Source organism: Leuciscus leuciscus (genome assembly GCF_965113295.1).
Source record: "Leuciscus leuciscus genome assembly, chromosome: 1".
NCBI classification, from domain to species: Eukaryota; Metazoa; Chordata; class Actinopteri; order Cypriniformes; family Leuciscidae; genus Leuciscus; species Leuciscus leuciscus.
Window position 1 is genome coordinate 67,882,795 of NC_138725.1, and position 24,048 is coordinate 67,906,842.

Consider the following 24,048-nt stretch of genomic DNA (forward strand, 5'->3'; position numbering starts at 1 on the left):
AGAAGACATGTCTAACTGTGCCAAGGTCACCAGGCGTGACAGAGGGGAAGAGATGGATTTGAGGGTGCCCATTGGGCACCTAGCGATAAGAAAAAGTATAAGACATGAACACTGGCCATTGTAACTTTAGATGTCCGGATGGCCAGCCGGCTTCTCACTTTTGGCGCTTTTCCACTGCATGGTACGGTACGGTTCGGTTCGGTACGGCACGCTTTGGCGCTTTTCCACTGCATGGTACGGTACGGTTCGGTTCAGTACGGCTCACTTATGACGCATTTCCACTGCATGGTACGGTACGGTACGGCTCGCTTCGGGTCCAAGCGTACCGTACCGATACTAAAATGTGACGTGAAAACACTGCAGATCACTGATTGGTCAGACAGAATCATCACTACCAGCGTCATTGTATTTACAACACGAGACACTAAACCCGCTAGATTTAAATAGCCAGTAGACAACAGCCAACACTATAGCGCCTGTTTTAAAAGTATTTGCTTAAAAAAAAAAAAAGAGTATAAACTTAAAAAAAAGAAATGGCTGAATCGTGGTCAGTGGACGAGGTGCAGACGTTCCTCTCGTTGGTTGCCGAGGAGCGGATGGGGAAACCCGGAATGAAAAATTCGCATTTAATATGATGATGTCATGGCAGTAGAGACGGCAACTATAACGATCAGTCACACCCACTTTGAAGCGGTACTAACTGCAGTGGAAAAGCAACCGAGCTAAAGCGAACCGAACCGTGCCGTACCGAGCCGAGTCGTACCACGCAGTGGAAAAGCGAAGCGAGTCGAACCGTACCGAGCCGTACCATGCAGTGGAAAAGCGCCATCAGTTGCTTGTCAATAAAGTTAATTCTTCTGACCTGGAACCTCGACTCTGAGAAACTTCTTTGAGACCTGAACCAAAAAGAACTATGAATTTGCCACAACAATGGTAGGCCTCAATTTGGGGACAACCTATCAGAGTATGACCCCGATTGGCCCATAGGTGGCGCTACAGCAACCAAAAGTACAAAATCGCTCATAACTCAAGTGCCTTACACCACTGTGATCCCTGGCTCAAGGCGGACAAAATGGTTATCTCCAAATTCGATTTAGGCAGGAAAAATGTTCTGCTGTCGCATTTTGTCCAAAACCTACTTTTGCGAACTAGTCCCTGGTTTTTCGCCCGATCGAAACCAGACCAGTCTAGGACAATTCTCTGGACTCTCTAGATCAATAATTATCGAAAAAGTTTAACTTTTGCATTTGGGTGGCTGTAACAGGGCCTTAAAGGCCTTAACTGCTTGAACCCCGATAAATGCTGCTTGCAGCTTTAATTTATATAGCGCTTTTAAGCATGTAGATTGTTACAAAGCAGCTTTACAGAGATACATGTATAATTTATGGTAACAGAGATTGTTTTGGCTTTATAGTGGTTCTTTAATAAAGTAATTTTTTAGTGTGTGAGTGTGTGAGTGAGTGTTGAGAGTGAGTGAGTGTGTGTGTGTGTGTGTGTGTGAGAGAGTGTGTGAGAGAGTGTGTGTGAGTGTGTGTGAGAGTGTGTGTGTGTGTGAGTGAATAGTGAGTGAGTGAGTGTGTGTGTGTTTGTGTGTGTGTCTGAGAGTGAGAGTGTGTGAGAGTGTGTGTGTGTGTGTGTGTGTCTGTGTGTGTGTGTGTGTGTGCGAGTAAGTGAGTGAGTGAGTGAGTGGTGTTGAACCAGTGATTGGAGCTCTGTGAAAGGTGTTAACAGGCCTGCAGGCACAACTGGGAGACAAAGAATGCTAGCTCTACTAAGAGCTCAATTGAAAGTATCTACCGATCTATATATTGCAAGTCAGTCTTCTGCTGTGTCTTCCTCTTCTTCTGTAAATTCATCCTCCTCGTCTTCCTCCTCCTCACTGCTGTCTTCGTTTGTATGGTCATCTTCTGTGTAATGGAAATAGTCATTGTCAAGTTGATCCCTGAAGATCAAGGTGTACGTTCTCTTGACTTCTTGCAGGTGATGTGTAATGTGATGTAGTCTGCTACGCAGGCCTCTGCTTCCCTCCTTGGACAGCGTCTGTGAACAGCCTTACAAGAGATTGCAGAATATATTTTATTTGAAAAATAAAAATGACATGACAAAGCACTGGTATGCAGTTTACCATCATTCATGAATTCAGTGTGAGGGGGAAATGTTATTTGACTACTTACTTAAATGGCTTCCGGTGTCAATGACAGTTTGCAACTCCTCAACTTTACTCTGCAAGTTACGACAATGCTGCGTTATCTCACAAAGGAGGATGTCTTTTTCTTCCACCAGTCTACTCACAAGCATCACCTGGTCAAACATCTTTCTAATCCCAGCTGTAGACAAAACATAAAAATGGAAACAAGTAACAGTTTACGCTGATTACAAACTGATCCCTTCTCTTGTAATCATAATGCAACTTCAAACCGCTGTCAATGTAAGAGTAATCTTTAAGAGTTCAACTGTGTTGAAATTGTCAGGTCTGACCATTTGGTTCATCCTCCCAGGGCCAGATGTAGCCTCCTCTTCCACTGGTTGCCTCCTCAGGGTCAGTTTTCTGGTCCGATGAACTGTTGTACAGTGAGATGGCTTCTGTCAGGTTGTCTTTAAGTGTGGATATCTGCCGTCTTTCCCTAAGTTTTTGGGTACTATTGCCTGCAACATGAGTGTGCAAGAAAACATATCCATAACAATCATGCCAACCTTATTGATATGAAAATCTTCTTCACTGACATGATGTGGAGGAGACAGGGGAATGCTCAAATGGTGTAGGTCATTTTGGAGCTAACATTATACAGACCGTTACGAGAATGTAGATCTTTCCTCTTCTGCTGCAAACTGAGAAACAGTCCCACGATTTTGCTCTGCTGTTTCTCCAGGCTTCCTTTACCTTTGCCTAAGATGGAAAATTATGTTTTTCTTGTTACCCTGTACATGCCCTTGAAAAGGCCCTTTAATCATCTGCTTTCATCACCTATAGTTGCGTTTGCATCTAACTCATTTGCATATTGTACGCGCATTCATGAAAATGTGGCTTACGAACACGTGCATCTGCTTGCTTTTCCATCCATGTGTTATGTGCATTAAGAATTACTTTTTCTTAAAGACGTTTAACCAGCTGTACCATTAAAACATGAGGTGTCACAATACAACAAATGTGAATGTATGCAAATAAACTGTTTACATCAACTTAATTCCAACTACAAATTACCATCCCCCCGATCTGTGGAGAATCAACAACTGGCTGACACTCTCAATGCATTCTATTGCAGGTTTGAGAAGCCCAGACTCACACCTCACACCCGCTCTGATGTGCACTTCACACATCCACCATCACCTCCTGCAACCCCTCTCCTCCCCCCTTCTGCCATCCAACCTGAGCTTAAGGTCTGTGTGGAGGACGTGAGCCGAGTCTTCAAAAAACAGAAGACTAGGAAAGCTTCAGGCCCAGACGGCATCTCATCTGCTTGTCTAAAAGCCTGCGCTGACCAACTGGCCCCAGTCTTCGCGCAGATCTTCAACAGATCATTGGAGCAGTGTGAAGTTCCCTGCTGCTTCAAACGCTCCACTATCATTCCGGTTCCCAAAAAACCTAAAATCACTGGACTTAATGACTACAGACCTGTCGCTCTCACGTCTGTGGTCATGAAGTCGTTTGAAAGACTGGTGTTGGCCTATCTGAAGGACATCACTGGACCCCTTCTGGATCCCTTTCAGTTTGCTTACAGAGCAAACAGGTCTGTGGATGATGCAGTCAACATGGGACTGCACTATATCCTGCAACATCTTGACAGACCTGGGACTTATGCACGGATCTTATTTGTGGACTTCAGTTCGGCCTTCAATACCATCATCCCTGATCTTCTCACAGCCAAACTGACTCAGCTCTCCATGCCATCCTCAATCTGTCAGTGGATCTCCAGCTTCCTGACAGACCGGCAGCAGCGAGTGAGACTGGGGAAGCTCACATCCAGGACCCTCACCATCAGCACTGGCGCCCCCCAAGGGTGCGTTCTCTCCCCACTGCTCTTCTCCCTGTACACTAATGACTGCACTTCTAAAGACCCCTCTGTCAAGCTCCTGAAATTTGCAGACGACACCACCGTCATCGGTCTCATCCAAAATGGTGACGAGTCTGCTTACAGACTGGGGGTTGAACAGCTGGCTGTCTGGTGCAGCTATAACAACCTTGAGCTGAACACGCTCAAAACAGTGGAGATGATTGTGGATTTCAGGAGAAAATCCCCAGCACTCCCCCCTCTCACCATCATGAACAGCACTGTGGAAGCAGTGGAGTCATTCAGGTTCCTGGGCTCTACCATCTCTCAGGACCTGAAGTGGGCAAATCACATTGACTCCATTGTGAAAAAGGCCCAGCAGAGACTGTACTTCCTTCGCCAGCTGAAGAAGTTCAATCTGCCACAGGAGCTGCTGATCCAGTTCTACTCAGCCGTCATTGATTCTGTTTTAAGCACTTCCATCACTGTCTGGTTTGGTTCAGCTACCAAATCGGACATCAGGAGACTACAACGGACAGTCCGGACAGCAGAGAGGATTATTGGTGCCCCCCTGCCAACCCTCCAGGACCTGTACTCTTCCAGAGTGAGGAAGAGAGCAGGTAAAATCATCACAGACTCCACTCACCCTGGACACCCCCTGTTTGAACTGTTACCGTCAGGACGGCGACACAGATCACTGGCCACAAGAACATCCAGGCACAGGAACAGTTTCTTTCCACAGGCCATTTCCCTTCTGAACACTTAACATGCCCCCCAAGGCATATGCCTGCAAGTGCAATACTCCCACTGTCTAGTGCAATATTCTCTTAACTCAGGTGATATTTATATTTATATTATTCATACTACTCAAAATACTGTAAATATGTTCATAATCTGTAACATGCACTAGACTCCCACTGTCTAGTGTAATATTCTCTAACTCAGGTGATATTTATATTTATATTATTCAAACTTCTCAAAATACTGTAAATATGTTCATAATCTGTAAATGTTTATTCAGACTAAACCCAACTGTGACCCCTTTTTTTTACTTTTTATACTATTTTTTTTATTTATTTTTTTTTATACTATTTTATTCTTAGAATTTGTATTACTATGTTTCTTGTTGTATTTGTATTTGTATATGTGCACTGGAAGCTTCAGTACCAAGAAAAATTCCTTGTGGGTGCAAGCACACTTGGCAATAAAGCTCTTTCTGATTCTGATTCTGATTCTGATTCTGATCATACCTTATGCGCATCAAGAGTTAATTCAACCCCCTCTAGCGAATCAATTATCTATGTGCATTATGCATTATGTGCATTTCACGTGTTTCCAACCGGGATTTCTTATTTGAATAGTTCCAATGTGCATTAAAAGGTTGGATGGAAAAGCAACTATTGACTGGTTATCAGCATTGTTGTCGTACCTCTTAGTGCCCACTCTTTCACATCTGTCACCCACTGGTCTTGTGTTTCTGGTGTGCAGTTCAGCTGTGCCATCAGTTCATTGAGTTTTTGTTCCTCTATCTGTTTTTTCTGTACCACCTACAAAAAGAATAGCAATCCACAAAAAAAAACACAATAAATAACCAAAAAGACACTACATGAACATAATGCAACATATTCTGACTAGAACGCTATTTCGGTTAGGATTTTTGTGTAGACCTTGTGATATCGTTGGCTGAGTGTGATGTGCAAGGTTTCTGTTTTCCTCTGGTTCCACCCAAGCACGTGTATAGTGATTATGTCCATCCTGGCTGTAAAGCAATTCATACACATATTTACACAACAACTAATACTAATTACAATGCTATTTCTTGGATATGAGGTACAGCTATGGTTTGGCCAAACTTGTGTACAGTAGATCCCTAGTAGGCTACCTGTGGGTGATGGTCTGTAGGACTGTGAATAATGAAACCATGGAGAATAGTGAACTGATTGTGTGATGTTTTTTGGGCTGTGATCAAGTGTAAGCTACTGAAACAGCAGATATTGGGTGTACAGATGGAGGGTTCCACTGTTCATTTTTTCATGTTCTACACGATAATACTTACCAGCTTTTGTCATGTACTTGGTAGTCAAAGCCACCTTGGAGAGGAAGCTATTTACCTCTTCTAGAGACCATTGTACCTCTTCACCAAGGGTATTACCCGCTCCAGTTTGGGTGTTGCTTCACACTTTGCAGAGTGGGCTTTGGTGTGGAGCAGCGAAAGTAGCGGCTTCATGTTGAGGAGCCGCCCAAACTCCCTAAACTGGCCCTCCACCCGCTGCAGATAGGGCCAGTATCTACACATCTGATCAGTGCAAAAAAAATGTACGTTATGGCGGCTTGCCAGGTCCTGCTGTAGATAAAGTGGGTAGGCGAATACTTTGCCACGGTACATATTGAGTCCCCTCAAGAAAAAGCCATGCCGGCACACAGCGATCTCCATGCCTTCCTCATCTAGGCGATCACTAGCTTTTTTTGACACTTCCTTTGCTGCTACCCATGTTGAGTTGCCACAGGTGGCTCTTCCAGGTGTCTAAAACACAATTACACAAACAAAGGAAACAGACATCTTGCAATATATGCAGACATTCATTTAATAGACAAAATATTACACCTATTGACATGTTCGTTATTGCAAATATCCTCACATGCTATCTACTTCATGGGTCACCAAACTAAGGCCCGCGGGCCGACTCAGGCCCGCCGCCCCCCTTTGACTGGCCCCCCAGCCCATCTGCCCCCCACTACTTGAAACGGCCCTATGAGGCTATCCCCAAAAGTCGTCATGGCCTATTTTTTTTAATTGCTTTTTGGAAAATAATAACATGTCTGCATCTGGTATTTTGTTGATTTTTTCAGTTACATTTTTTCGAATTTTCGTCACCCGACATGCTCGAGATCAAGCAGTGACAGACAACGCACGCGCAGAGAACTGTCAGATAACTGTCAGTGTTCAGGACAGAAAAATGGTAATCTCTACTACACAATGAGGCCTGCTGGTGGTCATTTTGGTCTGGGTCATACAATTCTATGTTATATAGCTGACCCGGCCCCCCCATCACAGTCAAGAACGATAATGTGGCCCCCAGAGAAAAAAGTTTGGTGACCCCTAATCTACTTAGTGCATTTTGTCTGCATTTGTTGAAGTTAAAAAACTGAACATTAGAATCGAGAAGAAAGTTAGTGTAATTGACTTTGGACAGAATTGGCTTTCTGCAGTAAAATTCAAGAAGTACAATCATAATTGTACATAACCAGCAAGAAAGCCTGAATACATAATGCTTTAAATCAATGTTTAGGCTGCTGATGGTGGCGTGAGGCTGTTTTAACAGCACACTTTTCCCTCTGATAATATCTAGAATTCCACAGCCTTGTTCATAACTTCATGACCCCTATGTACCCAAACATTAAATGGGTACTATCAGCAGGAAAACATGGCATGCTACAAAGCTTGAGCCATCTCAAACTGACAAAAGAACCTGAGATGTGGTGGAGATTAAAGGGATAGTTCACTTTGAAATAAATTTTTGATATGTTTTAGCTTACCTCAAGGGCATCCAAGATGTAGGTGTCTTTGTTTCCGCAGTAGTTTCAATTTTGATATTTTTAGGTCAAACCGTTCTTGTCTGTCAGTCATATAATGCAGGTTGATGGTCACTGTCTCAAAACACAAGCACAGAGTCCAAATTAAAACAATTCCCCATCGTCCAAATGAAACAATTCCCCATCTTAAGTACACATTGATGGCCTAAGACACGAAACGAGCGGTTTGTGTGAGAAAACGAACAGTATTTATATCGTTTTTACCTCTTGTAACCACAGCCACGTCCAAGTGATCTGAGGGCGCGGGCGCTTCTGTCTGCGCAAGCGCCGGAAAGCGCCGGAAGTGATCTCTCGCGCCTGTACGTCACTCATTGTTTACAAAGAACAGAGATTGTAGGTAAGACGGCTAATAGAAATGGTACTAATTTGCGCTTATCCGGGATGTTTCAACCATCGTAAAAGAAAACAATTACGTATGCTCGCGCGAACTCATCCGGGAGTGGTGTTTTCACGAATTCCCAATTTATGAGCCTTCTCTCTTGAAGTTATGGTTGATCGCTCTTCGGCTGGATATCAACACACCCATAAACTTACTAAAGTTGAGGAGGGTCTGCAGCGATCATTTTTCCCCTGATGATTTTATAAACCAAGGAGTGGATCGCTTAGTACTGACATCATCAGCTGTGCCTATGATGTTTTCGCATCCAACGGAGGTAACATTATGTGAACAACGTTGTATGTGTCCTTTCTATTTGTAAAGCTGACAACATATGCTCTCCACTTCTGTTGGCATCTCACAACACTTGCTACAAGAACACCACCAATTTTGAAGAGATCTCTGTCTCTCTGAGGCTTGAAGACGTGCTGCTGCAGCGGATGCTTCCTCCATCGCTCTGAGTTCTTGATCTGTGTATTCTGGTTCAAATAAATATGGTTGTGAAAAAATTCAACGTTGTCTGTTGATATATCGAAATCGTCTTCCATTGCGATTTCCTGTATATCTAAATAGGTTTAGATCTTCACAGTGAAAGGTAACACTTCCGAAATCTCTGTGTAAACAATGAGTGACGTACAGGCGCGAGAGATCACTTCCGGCGCTTTCCGGTGCTTGCGCAGACCGAAGCGCCCGCGCCCTCAGATCACTTGGACGTGGCTGTGGTTACAAGAGGTAAAAACGATATAAATACTGTTCGTTTTCTCACACAAACCGCTCGTTTCGTGTCTTAGGCCATCAATGTGTACTTATGATGGGGAATTGTTTCATTTGGACGATGGGGAATTGTTTTAATTTGGACTCTGTGCTTGTGTTTTGAGACCGTGACCATCGACCTGCATTATATGACTGACAGACAAGAACGGTTTGACCTAAAAATATCAAAATTGAAACTACTGCGGAAACAAAGACACCTACATCTTGGATGCCCTTGAGGTAAGCTAAAACATATCAAAAATTAATTTCAAAGTGAACTATCCCTTTAAGGAGGTGCAGCTGGCACACCTGCAGCTCCTGTGTGTTGTGGTAATAATAATATAGACTAAAGTGAAAAGTGAAGACAAAAGTGAGCCAAACATGATATGATAATAGTTTGGCTGGTGAATGTGTACATTTCATTCAGTCTTACCACTCTCATGCCTGATTGCAGCTTCTCAACGAAAGAGGCCACATCATTGTCAGGAGCAAAGAAGAGACCTTCATAGAAGGACTTATCACCAGTTCTAAAATGAAAAACAATTGTAGAAAAAAATAATAATGTTGAATACAATGAATAGAAGAACATTTAGTTTGGGTATATCTCTAACTTTATATTCCCTTTCATAGTCATACTTTTTTGTATTGATGTGCAGTATGGGACTATACAAACCCTTTTGAATTGTTAAGCGATAAGCCTTCCTATTTCCACCTGCTGACACAGCCACCATGTTTGGAGTGCAAGCTGGGCACTGCATTATGTCATCCTTTCTCAAATATTTGTCTAGCTCCGATATTGAATATTTATACTGACGAAAACTTAGGTGAAATGTATCTCGGCAGATTTGACCAATCTGTTAGAGATGCAAAGGGAGTAAAAAAGTTGAATTTTTGACATTACACATATCAAACCATCTGTCTAAAGACAGGCAAAATGTCATCATATATTGGCCTCAAATGCATGGTGACTGACGCCAGTGTGTATTCAAAATGAAGAAAACAAGAGACACTGAACTGAGCATGATTACTCCTATAACTAATTTAGCTCCACAGATACCCCTTTTCCACCAACAAGAACCGGGTGCTGGTTCAGAGCTAGAGCTATTGCCAGTTCGGAGTTGGTTCGACTGACGAGCTTACTAAGAACCGGTTTGCGTTTCCACCGGCCAGAGAGCCACAACAGAGCTATATCTTACGTCACTGCATACGTATCATGTTGCCCAGCAACGCTAGTGCGGCAGCACCAAACACAAACACACCAGACTTGTTCGAGATGCATCGGCTTCTCGCAGAACGATCAGCACATGAAATCAAAACACTGCGAAAGCGATCAAAAAGCACAAGGAGTCGTATGATCTCCAAACACTCCCGCAGCTCTGATCGGTCCACGCTGCTCCGATGCATCTCGAACAAGGCATCAACAATAATAGACGTTGCGTTACTATGGATGCTCATGGGTTTGCGAAAATAAATCGGCATCCAAACACGGCGAATCCAACGCGTTCGTGCAGCTCGCCGTAACTTACATAGACGGATATTATAATCGAGCTGCTATTAGCTCGACTAGCTGCTATTTAAAAATGGCGGTCACAAGTTTCTCTTCAGTCTTGTTGGCCACGGTAACCCCGCCCCCAGCCTCTGACGCAAGCGGTTCTTTCTTGGCTCCGTTCTAGACCCTGCAATGATTTGGTGCTACTTAAGAACCAGTTTTACTGGTTCGGAGCTGGTGCTTTGGCGGTGGAAAAACAAAGAACCGATTTGAAACTAGGCTCTGGCTCCGAACCAGCACCAGTTCTGCCTTGGTGGAAAAGGGGTAAGTGAGTGCTCCATTAAGGCTTTATAACCTCCTCCTTCAACAGGTCGTTACTGTACAAGTAGAAAAGAAGCCCTCACTGAGAGTAGCCATTCCTAAGGAGGTCCCTGCAGTCAGCAGGTCTAACACCCTCCCCCCCCCATTAGCAAAAGTTAGTAGTTTGCAAGACTGAATGTAGTGTTGGTACTTTACCCTTCCATGACGTTTTGAGTTTGTCTCTAGCATCTTCACAAATGCATGACGAGACATACTCGGTGCATCCAACTTCATCTGTTCATACGTTTTGAAAACATTTACATGATAGACTGTCTGGAACTTAATAGTGGATGCGGGCCACAAGCCACTCCACACAAGGTCCTTGACATCAGGTGTCCAGTCACTGCCACAGCTCTGACAATTTACTTCTGGGAGCATGAGATCAAATCGTCCTATAATAAAATGGGTAATGGTGATTGATATGTAGATTTCCATAAAACATCTTTGTTTGAGAAAGCAGGCTTTGAAATGGCTAGACCTTGTTACACAGACACATACCATTCATTGTGACTAGAGTGACAGGTCGTCCTGGCTTGACCTTCACAGAGGCTCTGCTGCAAGAGCACACGGCTGTCGGCAATGCAAGTGGGAGAAGCCGGGCTGTAGCGAATGGAAAGAGAAAACCATGTATATCAACACAAATTGTATTGTTACAAATATATATGCTCATATAAACTATAATATATATGCTCATACCCTCTGAAATAAAACAATACGTCCCATTGCTTCTTTTCTGCACTATTACAGTTGGAGAAATGGGTTGGTGAAAACCCTCCACTAAATAGTCTCTGTTGTGCAGAACATGCTGCCGGTGCTGAGAAACATCACATTTCTCACAAAAGAGATGCCGTGGAAAACAGCCGAGGCAGCGTATCACAGCCTCCTCACTGCAGTGACCACAGGTCTTCTGGACATTGGCAGCAGACAATACAGCCTCAATCAGCTTTGGCCGGGCCGTGTCCCACCTCTCATGTGTTACAGTCTGGCGGAGACCCCACTTTCCTTCTGGATCCTCCTGGGGAGACATGGCACGCTCTGGCAGCCCAGAGAGGATATCTTGTAATGCTGCCAGGGAATCTAAAACAGTAAACAATTGTGACAAAATATTTAAATCAATGCATCAGTAAATGAAATACTGGATAGTGGAATACTGAATGGCATTTTACCTGCAACTATATTCCCAGAGTCCATTGGAACTACACCAGCTGCAACACAGAGAAATATGGAATCACTGGAAAGGATAGCAATGTCACCAAAATCACAGGATACAATCACATTACTTCAATACAATACACAATACCATTCTCAATTGAAAATGTGAATTGAAATGCCGTCTGGTGTTAGCGAGACAAGCAATCACTGGCAGTTGATGATATACTGGAGTGAACACTAAACATGGAAGAAAGGCAATTTCATTTAAATGATAATGGTCATAATTTGACATACTATACATGACGTACAGGCGCGAGAGATCACTTCCGGCGCTTTCCGGTGCTTGCGCAGACCGAAGAAAACTATCCCTGTTGGAGCCATTATGTTAATTTGTATTTTTTGTTTGTGACACTAGAGGGCGTATTAGTATGTGAGTATATTTAAAGTGATGATGAGTTACAGGTGGTGGGATTGAAGGTCAAACAAACTTTTTTGACCGTGCCGTGACTGTGCTTATACCAAACAGTTGTTAGCAATAAGTCAAAGTATTGAGTATAATTTGTGTTTGTTTTATTTGTTATTTGCGATGCCAAAAAAAAGGGACAATAAATGGATTTGGCATATCCGAATACTCAAAAGGTATGGACAATGAATATTTAAAGCACGCGTCAGAAACAGACTAAGCAATCTGCGTCCCTACATTTTAAGTCAAAAAAGTTTGACCGAATGAGCCTGGATGAGCCTTACAGCGATTGAAGCAGATCGAATTGGACGACTACAGGAAAAGTCAGCTGATCTGATGTCGGATGATGCTCATTCATGACGGTTTCGTTTGATGGATTTATTGTGGATTATTGCTTGGATTGACCGCGGATTTCGAAGGACAACAAACCCGCACGTGCAAAAGAAAACAGCGCACACGAACACCAAAGTCTTCAGCCTTCAACGTATATGGAACTGAGGTATGAAAGCGCTTTCAATTGAGCGGGGGTTGAATGGCCATATATAAAACAGTGTGCACACAAACAAACAAAGACAAATCCAATGCGCATTGGTGGTAAAAACAAAACAGAAAAAACAAAAAACGAAGATTTGAACTGTTTGTGAAACGAAGAACTGAACTGTTTGTGAAATGCTTGTGTTTGCCCGTGTTTATTCTTTGATGTTTTTGTTGTAAAATTTGCAGTGAGTAAAGGTTTAAAATGGCGGATGAAGATGAGTTTCGTGGTTCTGAAATCGAGCAAAATGGGGCTCAGACTCAGAAAGCAGAGGGTGAAAATGTTGAATTGTCTGTACGAAAACGAGAGGTTAAGCTTACTGCAAAAGGGTTAATGGCAAAACTCGATATTTTACAGAAACAAAGAAAGTCAAAATTTGACAAAGCATCCCAAATGAAAAAGACAATACAAGAGTTAATGGGTAATAGAGAATATGAAAATGAGGTCAAAGGTATGTTTGAAAAGTTTGAAACGCAGTGCAAAGAAGCAAAAGAGGCACACGAGTCTTTGATTGTTTTATTGCCTGATGAAGAGAAAGACCGACATGAAACATGGTTCAAAGCAAAAAATGATATGGGTTGTGGAATTCAGCACTGTGGTATATAAATGGTTGGAGAAGCTACATGAGGAATGTGATCGTGCTGCCAGCGAAATTGAACCCAATGATAGCATTTCAAATGTTGAAACACGGGTTAGCGGTCGCACTTCAAGCCACAAAAGTAGCCGCCACAGTTCGTGCTCCAGCAAATCTAATGCCTCTGTGCATCATGCACGTATTCAGCTTGAAGCAGAAAAAGCCGCTCTTGTCGCTCAAGCTGAGTCTTTAAAAGTTAAGCATGATATTGAGCAACAGTTGGAACTGTTACAGAAGCGTAAGGAACGAACCGATATTGATGCAAAAATCGCCGCATCCAATGCAAAGATATCTGTGCTCAGGACTTATGAACAAGCAAACAGCATCGCTACAGATGGGATGGAATCCTATGTCGGCAAACAGGCAAAACGAGCAACTGCATCTCTTCATCCAGATGTTGAGAGACCGGCAAGGTCTATTTTGCAATGCAGCGTAGGTGCTACCTCACCACCAACAACATCTCATTTACAGCAACCTGCATCTTCAAGACCCAGAATAGACGATAGAAGATCTGATTTCGCACCGAGTATGCTCCAAAAGCATCAAGAAATAACAGAGTTGTTAATTCAGCATCAAAAGTCTCAACATTTACCACCACGTGAGATTCCAGTGTTTGAAGGGGATCCATTGCAATTCAATTTGTTCACTAAAGCTTTTAAACATTGTGTGGAGGAAAAAACAACAATCAAGGGTGATTGCTTGTATTTCCTTGAAAGATACACAAGAGGACGCCCAAGAGAAATTGTTCGTAGCTGTATGAATATGGCACCTGAAAGAGGTTATGATACAGCTAAAACTATGCTTAAACAGCAGTTTGGAGAAGATTATTTTGTTTCTGCTGCATATATGGAGAAGGTGCTTGGATGGCCCATGATCAGGTATGAAGATACCACAGCTCTTCAAGATTATGCACTCTTTTTACGTGGGTGTTGCAATGCTATGGCAGATCTAGAGTACATGCAAGAACTGGACATGCCAACAAACATGCGAACAGTAATTCTAAAGCTTCCCTTTAAACTCAGAGAAAAGTGGAGAACAGCTGCATGTGATATCATGGAAAGACAGAAAAGAAGAGTCAAATTTAGTGATGTTGTCAACTTCATTGAATACCAAGTTAAAATCATTTCTGATCCAATATTTGGGTCCATTCAACATGTAGAGATGAAAACAACTGGTAAACCGAAGGATATCTACAAATGGAAGTCACAATCCCAGTCAAAGCCAAAGTTAAAAGGGGATAGTTTTGCTACCAATGTTACCAACGTTAACAAACCCATTGTTGGTAAAATCCAAAGGGTAAATGCTGAACATCCAATCAGGCAATTCAAGAGTAACTCCACCACTTGTTTGTTTTGTTCACAAGGTCATTCTTTGGAAGAATGTAAAGAATTTGAGAAGAAGAAACATAGGGAAAAAGTAAACTTTATAAAGGAAAAAGCTGTCTGTTTTGGTTGCTTGCATGTTGGCCACATGAGCAAAGAATGTAAAAGGCGCTTAACTTGCAAAGTGTGCAACCAGAAACATCCCAGTGTACTTCACATTCATTTCAAGGAGCTCAAGGTTGATAAAGCTGTCAACACAAACTATGAACAGTATGTAGAACCAACTATCAACAACACGCTGGTACCTGCCCAAACATGTGGTCATATAGGGGCCGGGAGTGGCAGTGGTATCTTACCTATCCTTCCAGTCCAAGTAAAGTCTGCAAGGGGCAACCAAGTTGTTCAGACCTATGCATTTCTGGACACAGGCAGTACTTCTACTTTTTGTTCAGAAAGTTTGATGAGGAAGCTGCACCTAAATGGACGAAAGACAAAAATTTGTTTGCTTACTATGAGTCCCAAAACAACAGTCTCAAGCTATGTGGTAAACAACTTGGAGATTTCAAGTCTTGATGGTAATACTTTTTATGAATTAACAAATGCCTGTAAACCAAACTAACATGGTCAATCAGGAAGACCTAACCAAGTGGCCATATCTTCATGGTATTCACATTCCGCACATTCAAGCTGAAGTGGAGTTGTTGATAGGTACCAACGCCTCCAAATTACTTGAACCGTGGGAAGTAGTAAATAGTCAGGGAGATGGTCCCTATGCCATACGAACCCTATTGGGGTGGGTCGTCAATGGTTCTCTAGGCAGTTATCAAAATGAACAACATACTGCTAGAGTAAATAGGATCTCTGTTGAAACCTTGGAGTTGCTATTGGAAAAGCAATACCAGCATGATTTCAATGAAAAAATGTCAGAGGACAAAGAAGAAATGTCCAGAGAGGAGGCAAAGTTCATGGAAATCATGGAGAAATCTGTGAGCTTCAAAGATGGACATTATAGTTTGAAGCTACCTTTCAAAAACAAAGATGTTGTTATGTCTAACAATCTAAACATTGCCAAACAGCGTCTTGTGGGGATAAAAAGAAAGTTTGAAAGGAATGTAAAATTTCAACAAGAATATACAGACTTTGTCAACGATATGATCATCCAAGGCTATGCTGAGAAAGTACCAGAGCATCAATTGGATCGATGTGACGGTAAAGTTTGGTACATTCCACATCATGGTGTGTACCACCCTCGTAAAGCCAAGTTACGAGTGGTATTTGACTGTGGAGCAAAATACCAAGGTACATCTTTAAACGATCAACTACTACAAGGCCCAAACCTCACAAGCTCTTTAATTGGAGTTCTTCTGAGGTTCAGACAGGAACTTGTTGCTTTCATGACTGACATTAGAGCAATGTTTTACCAAGTCAAAGTGAGAGAGGAAGACAAAGACTTTCTTCGCTTCCTGTGGTGGACAGGTGGAGATGTTACCCAGGATGTTGCTGTCTTCCGAATGACTGTTCATTTATTTGGAGCAGTTTCATCCCCGAGTTGTGAATGTTTCGCTCTCAGGAGAACTGCAAAAGACAATCAACACTGCTTTAATGAAGAGGTAATTGACACTGTGTATAAGAACTTCTACATGGATGATTGCTTAAAAAGCTTATCTACAGAGTATGAAGCAATCCAGATGGTCAAAGACCTGACCACTCTATGTCAAAAGGGAGGCTTCCATCTAACACAATGGGTCAGTAACAGCCGTAAGGTCTTACAGTCCATTGTAGAAAGAGATAGATCAAAGAATCTAACTGAGCTCAACTTGGATCGAGACCAACTACCAGTGGAAAGGGCCTTAGGACTTCAATGGTGCGTACAGACAGACACCTTCAATTTCAGAACTGTTTGCAAAGAAAGAATGCCAACTAGACGTGGAATATTGTCAGTGATCAGTTCAGTGTATGATCCTTTAGGATATCTTGCACCACTGACACTTCCAGTCAAACTCATCCTCCAGGAGTTGTGCAGAACAAACTACAACTGGGATGATGAGATTCCTAAAGTTCTTGAACAAAGGTGGGTTAAATGGATTACTGACTTGGATCAGTTAAGCACTTTCAATGTTGACAGATGTTTGAAACCATGTGATTTTGGACAACCGGTTAGCGCCCAACTACACCATTTTTCAGACGCCAGTGGAAGTGGATATGGATCTGTGACCTATTTGAGGCTACAGAATTGTAACAATGCTGTTCACGTTTCCTTTCTGCTTGGCAAAGCCAGGGTGGCACCCTTAAAACCAGTGACTGTTCCTCGTTTGGAGCTGACTGCTGCAGTCCTGGCAATTCGCATTGACCAAATGCTCAGAGAACAACTTCAGCTTCAACTGGAAAATTCTTGTTTTTGGACTGATAGCACATCTGTCCTGAAGTATATAAGGAATGAAAACAAGAGATTCCGTACCTTCGTGGCAAATAGGATTTCTGCCATCAGAGAAGCTTCTGATGTGACACAGTGGAGGTATATTCATACTTCACAAAACCCTGCAGATGATGCGTCCAGGGGAATGACTGTACAACAGCTCGCAACCAACAAGAGATGGTTAAATGGACCAAATTTTCTAAGAGAACCAGTTTCTAAATGGTCAAATGACAACATTGATTCAAACATTGTTGATGATGATCCAGAACTAAAGAAAGAGCAGCTCTCAACAAATGTTGTAAATATTGAAGATACCAATAATGCAACCCATAGGCTGATCAATTACTTTTCTGATTGGAAAAGACTCAAGACTGCAGTTGCATGGATGCTGAAAGTAAAGAAAGTTCTACATGAAGTAAGTTGCAGAAGAAAACAATTGATGACAACTTTAAAGGATTCCAATGCATTAGAACAGAGATTACAACAAAGCAAAGCTTCATTTGGAGGAAAGTGCTTGTCTCCAGACGACCTTTCGGAGGCAGAAAAGGCTATTATCCAGTTCTGTCAATGGGAAAGATTCAGCGAAGAAATTTCATCACTGAAATCTGGAAGATCTGAAATCAGAAAACACAGTGCTATTCACAAATTAAGCCCCATTCTAGAAGATGGATTGCTGAGAATCGGTGGCAGGTTATGCAAAGCTGCTATGCCTGAAGAAAGGAAACATCCAGTTATTTTATCTAAAGATCAGCATATTTCCAAACTGATTCTTAGGCATATTCATGTAAAGAGTGGCCATAGTGGAAGAAACCATATGCTGTCTATATTAAGAGAAAAATACTGGATTACTCAAGCCAATGCAACAGCTAGAAAGATTATTTCAAGCTGTACTTTCTGCAAACGACACAAAGGTAAGCTAGGAGAGCAAAAAATGTCTGACTTACCCGAAGAAAGAATAACTGCGGATCTACCTCCTTTTTCAAATGTAGGAGTAGATTACTTTGGCCCAATTGATGTAAAAAGAGGCCGAACTTGTGTGAAACGCTATGGCGTAATTTTTACATGTATGGCCAGTAGGGCAGTTCATTTGGAGGTGGCATACTCATTGGACACTGATTCTTGCATAAATGCTTTTCGACGATTCATATGCAGAAGAGGACAAGTAAGTCATATGAGGTCCGACAATGGAACAAATTTTACTAGCTCAGAAAAGGAATTGAAAAGAGCACTGGCAGAGTTAAATCAAAATAAAATCACAAAGGTTTTAGCGCACAAAGGAATTAAATGGAGTTTTAATCCACCTACAGCGTCACATCATGGTGGTGTATGGGAGCGCATCATCAAAATGGTAAGAATGGTGTTGTCCTCCGTTTTGAATCAACAAACGCTGGATGATGAGGGATTGCACACTGTCCTGTGTGAAGCCGAGGCAATTCTTAATGATCGACCCATCACCAAAGTCTCCGAAGATCCAAATGATCTTGAAGCACTTACCCCCAATCATCTGCTTACAATGAAGAGAAAGTCAATCTATCCTCCTGGTCTTTTTGAGAAATCAGATCAGTATGTAAGAAGAAGGTGGAAGCAAGTACAATACATTTCAGATCTTTTTTGGAAAAGATGGATAAAAGAGTACTTGCCTTTGTTACAGGAAAGACAAAAATGGACCAAAGAGAGATGTAATCTTATGCCTGGTGATATTTTACTCATTGCAGATTCTACAGCCCCACGCAATTCTTGGACTCTTGGAAGAGTACTAGAGACTTTCCCAGATAAAAAGGGTTTGGTTAGATCTGTACGAGTTCAAACCAAAACAAACACAATAGTAAGACCAGTAACAAAACTTTGCCTTTTATTAGAAATGTAAAAAAAAAAAAAGGAAGGTTCAAATGCATGGTGTACTCATGTGTATATATATAATATCAAAAAAAATTGTAAGAGTAATTATTATTTAGAATGTATTGATGTATATGAACTGTTTGATGGCTCCTTATGTAATGTATGATTTGAATTGTTTATGCCCCCTAGGTCATTAACAATTACATACCTGTCAACCCTCCCGTTTTTCCCGGGATTCTCCCGTATTTTACCTTGCTATCCCGCTATCATCCCGTTTAAATATTTTCCCGTATTTCTCCCGTATTTTTTTAATCTTTCTATATCCCACTGGGCGCACATCAGTTAAGCAGAAATCCCGCCCTGCAGATAATTTCATTGGTTAAGGTTACAATGACAGCTAGGTTTCGGGATCAGTGTTTGGTGTAGGGAGCCGCTGAACTAGTTTTGGGGGATAAAAAAAAATCGCGCGAAGAAGAACAGCAGCACCCTGAGGATGGACGAACTATGCAGAGCTGCCAACACTCACGCAATTTATACTTTTCACACGCTCTCACGCCACACATCCATTTTCTCACGCACAGAAAAATCGTGAAGCAAAGAGGACTCGGAGACCGACAGACTAGACAGAGCAGGTTACTTATGATTTAAAAAAATCTCAGCTCTCAGATTCTGTACATTTTATTATGAAATTCAAACAATAAATACCGTTTTGGCGCTTGTAAATGTGACGTGACAGATCCCTAGCGGAACCGATCATCTCTACTAGCTAATAGTAAAAAAAACACGAACACTGTTGAAAGATACAGTAGGCTACAACTTACCGAAATGTATTCCTCATACATAATATCGACCAATCAGTGTTTTTTATCAGCGTGAAGAGGTCAATAACACAGCTGGAGAACAATTATGTCAGATTTACCTCAGGAAAGCCATTTAATGAACATAATATAGGCTATAGCACGTAGTTGGCAAGAAAAAAAGAGCTATAGAGAGTATTTAGCTAAATATGTGTACTATATTACATATTTATTATATTTTTACTTGTACCATTAAATAAAGTTGTTATTCTAATAAAAAAAAAACGCATTATATCTAGTTATTTTTAACCCTAAATAATACTGCCAGCTGATAGGGCTCTCTGTATCTTTACAGCATTAGGTGAGTTGTTTTTTTTTCTTGAGAAAAATTAACGCCTATCTTGAGTAGCCTACCTAATATTTATCCAAATGAGTCAATATTAAATCAGATCACAATAATTTAATTTAATTGAAATAATAAAAAAGCATATCTTACCAGAAATTAATTGTACCAGAAAATGTAAACATTGTAACATGCGATGACCCCCCCCCCCCCCCCCCCCGTTCAGATCTCCCGTATTTTGGTATCGAAAAGTTGACAGGTATGAACAATTAGGGGCCGGTATGTTGGAGCCATTATGTTAATTTGTATTTTTTGTTTGTGACACTAGAGGGCGTATTAGTATGTGAGTATATTTAAAGTGATGATGAGTTACAGGTGGTGGGATTGTGACTGTGCTTATACCAAACAGTTGTTAGCAATAAGTCAAAGTACTGAGTATAATTTGTGTTTGTTTTATTTGTTATTTGCGATGCCAAAAAAAAGGGACAATAAATGGATTTGGCACATCCAAATACTCAAAAGGTATGGACAATGAATATTTAAAGCACGCGTCAGAAACAGACTAAGCAATCTGCGTCCCTACAATCCCTTTAAGGAGGTGCAGCTGGCACACCTGCAGCTCCTGTGTGTTGTGGTAATAATAATATAGACTAAAGTGAAAAGTGAAGACAAAAGTGAGCCAAACATGATATGATAATAGTTTGGCTGGTGAATGTGTACATTTCATTCAGTCTTACCACTCTCATGCCTGATTGCAGCTTCTCAACGAAAGAGGCCACATCATTGTCAGGAGCAAAGAAGAGACCTTCATAGAAGGACTTATCACCAGTTCTAAAATGAAAAACAATTGTAGAAAAAAATTATAATGTTGAATACAATGAATAGAAGAACATTTAGTTTGGGTATATCTCTAACTTTATATTCCCTTTCATAGTCATACTTTTTTGTATTGATGTGCAGTATGGGACTATACAAACCCTTTTGAATTGTTAAGCGATAAGCCTTCCTATTTCCACCTGCTGACACAGCCACCATGTTTGGAGTGCAAGCTGGGCACTGCATTATGTCATCCTTTCTCAAATATTTGTCTAGCTCCGATATTGAATATTTATACTGACGAAAACTTAGGTGAAATGTATCTCGGCAGATTTGACCAATCTGTTAGAGATGCAAAGGGAGTAAAAAAGTTGCATTTTTGACATTACACATATCAAACCATCTGTCTAAAGACAGGCAAAATGTCATCATATATTGGCCTCAAATGCATGGTGACTGACGCCAGTGTGTATTCAAAATGAAGAAAACAAGAGACACTGAACTGAGCATGATTACTCCTATAACTAATTTAGCTCCACAGTGAGTGCTCCATTAAGGCTTTATAACCTCCTCCTTCAACAGGTCGTTACTGTACAAGTAGAAAAGAAGCCCTCACTGAGAGTAGGGGTGTCAAAATTGATCGTTTCTACGATGCATCGCGATGCAGACGAGGACGATTCGGTATCGGTTCAGTAATAGACCATAACCGATTATAATGTACCGAGTTTTCTGACGTCATTTGTCGCGTACGTGCATTGTGGCGGAAGCATACAATGGCAGAGGGAGGCGAGACGCGAGTGCTAGAATATAAAAAATGCTCCAACTACTTTAAAAGCCGACATCTGGGCACGTTTCGGCTTTTATGAACAACCTGGTAAGCACGACCTGCAGAAGACACGCGCTGTGTGCACTCTTGTCACACACAAATTGAATATGCAGGAGGTAGCCTAATACCACTAACTTCATAAACCACGTTAGCCGTTTTCACCCCGAGCTGTTAGCTGTTAAGAGTCAGAGAGATGCGCGGATGAGCTCCAACGCCGAATCCGCAGCCAAAAATAAACAGTCCACCCGCCCCAATAATATTCTCTGATTTAAGTATCCGCACCCGATGGTCAAATTACAATTATTCTGTGTTGTTACGCGTGATTCTAAATGGATGATCGTCACCTTCAACAGCGGACTCGGCGACGGTTGATGCGCGCATCTTTAATGGTAACATAATAGCCTACACTGATTAATGAGCGCTGCTTTTAAATGAAATTTTTTTTTAAACTACATTTATTTGACAGATTTTCCTTTTCTTAATGGCATAAACAAGCTTTACTCCCTTGAAACTTTAACTGGAATTTCACTGTTTCTGTCACTGCGACTTCCCAAGCACACACACACGTGCGCACACATCACTTTTGAAGAGAAATTTAAAATTGAGGATGCGGTGCATCGCGATGCATTGTGATATCGAATTGAACTGAATCGATGACATGATAATCGTAATCGAACCGAACCGTGAGACCAGTGTAGGTTCACACCCCTAACTGAGAGTAGCCATTCCTAAGGAGGTCCCTGCAGTCAGCAGGTCTAACACCCTCCCCCCCCCCATTAGCAAAAGTTAGTAGTTTGCAAGACTGAATGTAGTGTTTGGTACTTTACCCTTCCATGACGTTTTGAGTTTGTCTCTAGCATCTTCACAAATGCATGATGAGACATACTCGGTGCATCCAACTTCATCTGTTCATACGTTTTGAAAACATTTACATGATAGACTGTCTGGAACTTAATAGTGGATGCGGGCCACAAGCCACTCCACACAAGGTCCTTGACATCAGGTGTCCAGTCACTGCCACAGCTCTGACAATTTACTTCTGGGAGCATGAGATCAAATCGTCCTATAATAAAATGGGTAATGGTGATTGATATGTAGATTTCCATAAAACATCTTTGTTTGAGAAAGCAGGCTTTGAAATGGCTAGACCTTGTTACACAGACACATACCATTCATTGTGACTAGAGTGACAGGTCGTCCTGGCCTGACCTTCACAGAGGCTCTGCTGCAAGAGCACACGGCTGTCGGCAATGCAAGTGGGAGAAGCCGGGCTGTAGCGAATGGAAAGAGAACACCATGTATATCAACACAAATTGTATTGTTACAAATATATATGCTCATATAAACTATAATATATATGCTCATATAAACTATAATATATATGCTCATACCCTCTGAAATAAGACAATACGTCCCATTGCTTCTTTTCTGCACTATTACAGTTGGAGAAATGGGTTGGTGAAAACCCTCCACTAAATAGTCTCTGTTGTGCAGAACATGCTGCCGGTGCTGAGAAACATCACATTTCTCACAAAAGAGATGCCGTGGAAAACAGTCGAGGCAGCGTATCACAGCCTCCTCACTGCAGTGACCACAGGTCTTCTGGACATTGGCAGCAGACAATACAGCCTCAATCAGCTTTGGCCGGGCCGTGTCCCACCTCTCATGTGTTACAATCTGGCGGAGAGCCCACTTTCCTTCTGGATCCTCCTGGGGAGACATGGCACGCTCTGGCAGCCCAGAGAGGATATCTTGTAATGCTGCCAGGGAATCTAAAACAGTAAACAATTGTGACAAAATATTTAAATCAATGCATCAGTAAATGAAATACTGGATAGTGGAATACTGAATGGCATTTTACCTGCAACTATATTCCCAGAGTCCATTGGAACTACACCAGCTGCAACACAGAGAAATATGGAATCACTGGAAAGGATAGCAATGTCACCAAAATCACAGGATACAATCACATTACTTCAATACAATACACAATACCATTCTCAATTGAAAATGTGAATTGAAATGCCGTCTGGTGTTAGCGAGACAAGCAATCACTGGCAGTACATACATTTTACATCCACGGAGGCTCCTTAACATTAAATATAACCAACTTCATGCCAAAATAGCTAACAAACCTTCTTGATCTATGAATAGAGGTTTCCCCTTAGCATTTCGCTTGTGGCCACGCTGGCAAGGCCGTACTGCAGGTGGCTCAGTAGGGGTCTGGGTAGAGTACGAAGTAGCTGCACCAGCTGCACTTTCAATATAGATGTCCCCAAGGACCATTGCAGCTTCCAAAAGCTCTTTATTACAGTGGCCTGCCATTTATATAGACAGACCAACA

General features: G+C 41.8%; 2 protein-coding genes and 2 long non-coding RNA genes across 4 annotated transcripts; all 4 read right to left on the reverse strand.

Moving 5' to 3' along the window:
* Positions 1 to 1,676: 1,676 nt before the first annotated feature.
* LOC309511755 (uncharacterized protein) lies at positions 1,677 to 6,076 on the reverse strand. Its single transcript, XM_082187088.1, has 7 exons — positions 6,046 to 6,076; positions 5,657 to 5,748; positions 5,419 to 5,536; positions 2,792 to 2,887; positions 2,479 to 2,646; positions 2,175 to 2,327; positions 1,677 to 2,051 (listed from the first exon to the last, which is right to left on the reverse strand). The coding sequence occupies exons 1-7, from the start codon at positions 6,056 to 6,058 to the stop codon at positions 1,816 to 1,818; spliced, it is 876 nt and encodes a 291-aa protein (XP_082043214.1). The 5' UTR covers positions 6,059 to 6,076; the 3' UTR covers positions 1,677 to 1,815.
* A 4,957-nt stretch (positions 6,077 to 11,033) lies between these two features.
* Positions 11,034 to 11,884, reverse strand: LOC309499055 (uncharacterized protein; the record flags this gene model as incomplete). The annotated part of the gene is made up of 3 exons (XM_082170060.1): positions 11,728 to 11,884; positions 11,258 to 11,638; positions 11,034 to 11,161 (listed from the first exon to the last, which is right to left on the reverse strand). Exons 1-3 carry the CDS (start codon positions 11,750 to 11,752, stop codon positions 11,034 to 11,036), a joined length of 534 nt encoding a protein of 177 aa, XP_082026186.1. The 5' UTR covers positions 11,753 to 11,884.
* A 585-nt stretch (positions 11,885 to 12,469) lies between these two features.
* LOC309482201 lies at positions 12,470 to 17,115 on the reverse strand. The gene is made up of 2 exons (XR_014200257.1): positions 16,157 to 17,115; positions 12,470 to 15,142 (listed from the first exon to the last, which is right to left on the reverse strand). It is a non-coding gene; the product is annotated as an uncharacterized lncRNA (long non-coding RNA).
* A 5,483-nt stretch (positions 17,116 to 22,598) lies between these two features.
* On the reverse strand, positions 22,599 to 23,372 carry LOC309508723. The gene is made up of 3 exons (XR_014209693.1): positions 23,096 to 23,372; positions 22,874 to 22,975; positions 22,599 to 22,767 (listed from the first exon to the last, which is right to left on the reverse strand). It is a non-coding gene; the product is annotated as an uncharacterized lncRNA (long non-coding RNA).
* Positions 23,373 to 24,048: the final 676 nt, after the last annotated feature.

Bases quoted from the DNA above. Each gene is read 5' to 3' on its own strand.
- LOC309511755 (XM_082187088.1), bottom strand. The intron at 5,537-5,656 runs GTCTACACAAAA...TTCTTTTTGTAG, and splicing joins TCAGCCAACGATATCACAAG to GTGGTACAGAAAAAACAGAT. The intron at 2,328-2,478 runs GTCAGACCTGAC...TTTTGTCTACAG, and splicing joins CTGGGAGGATGAACCAAATG to CTGGGATTAGAAAGATGTTT.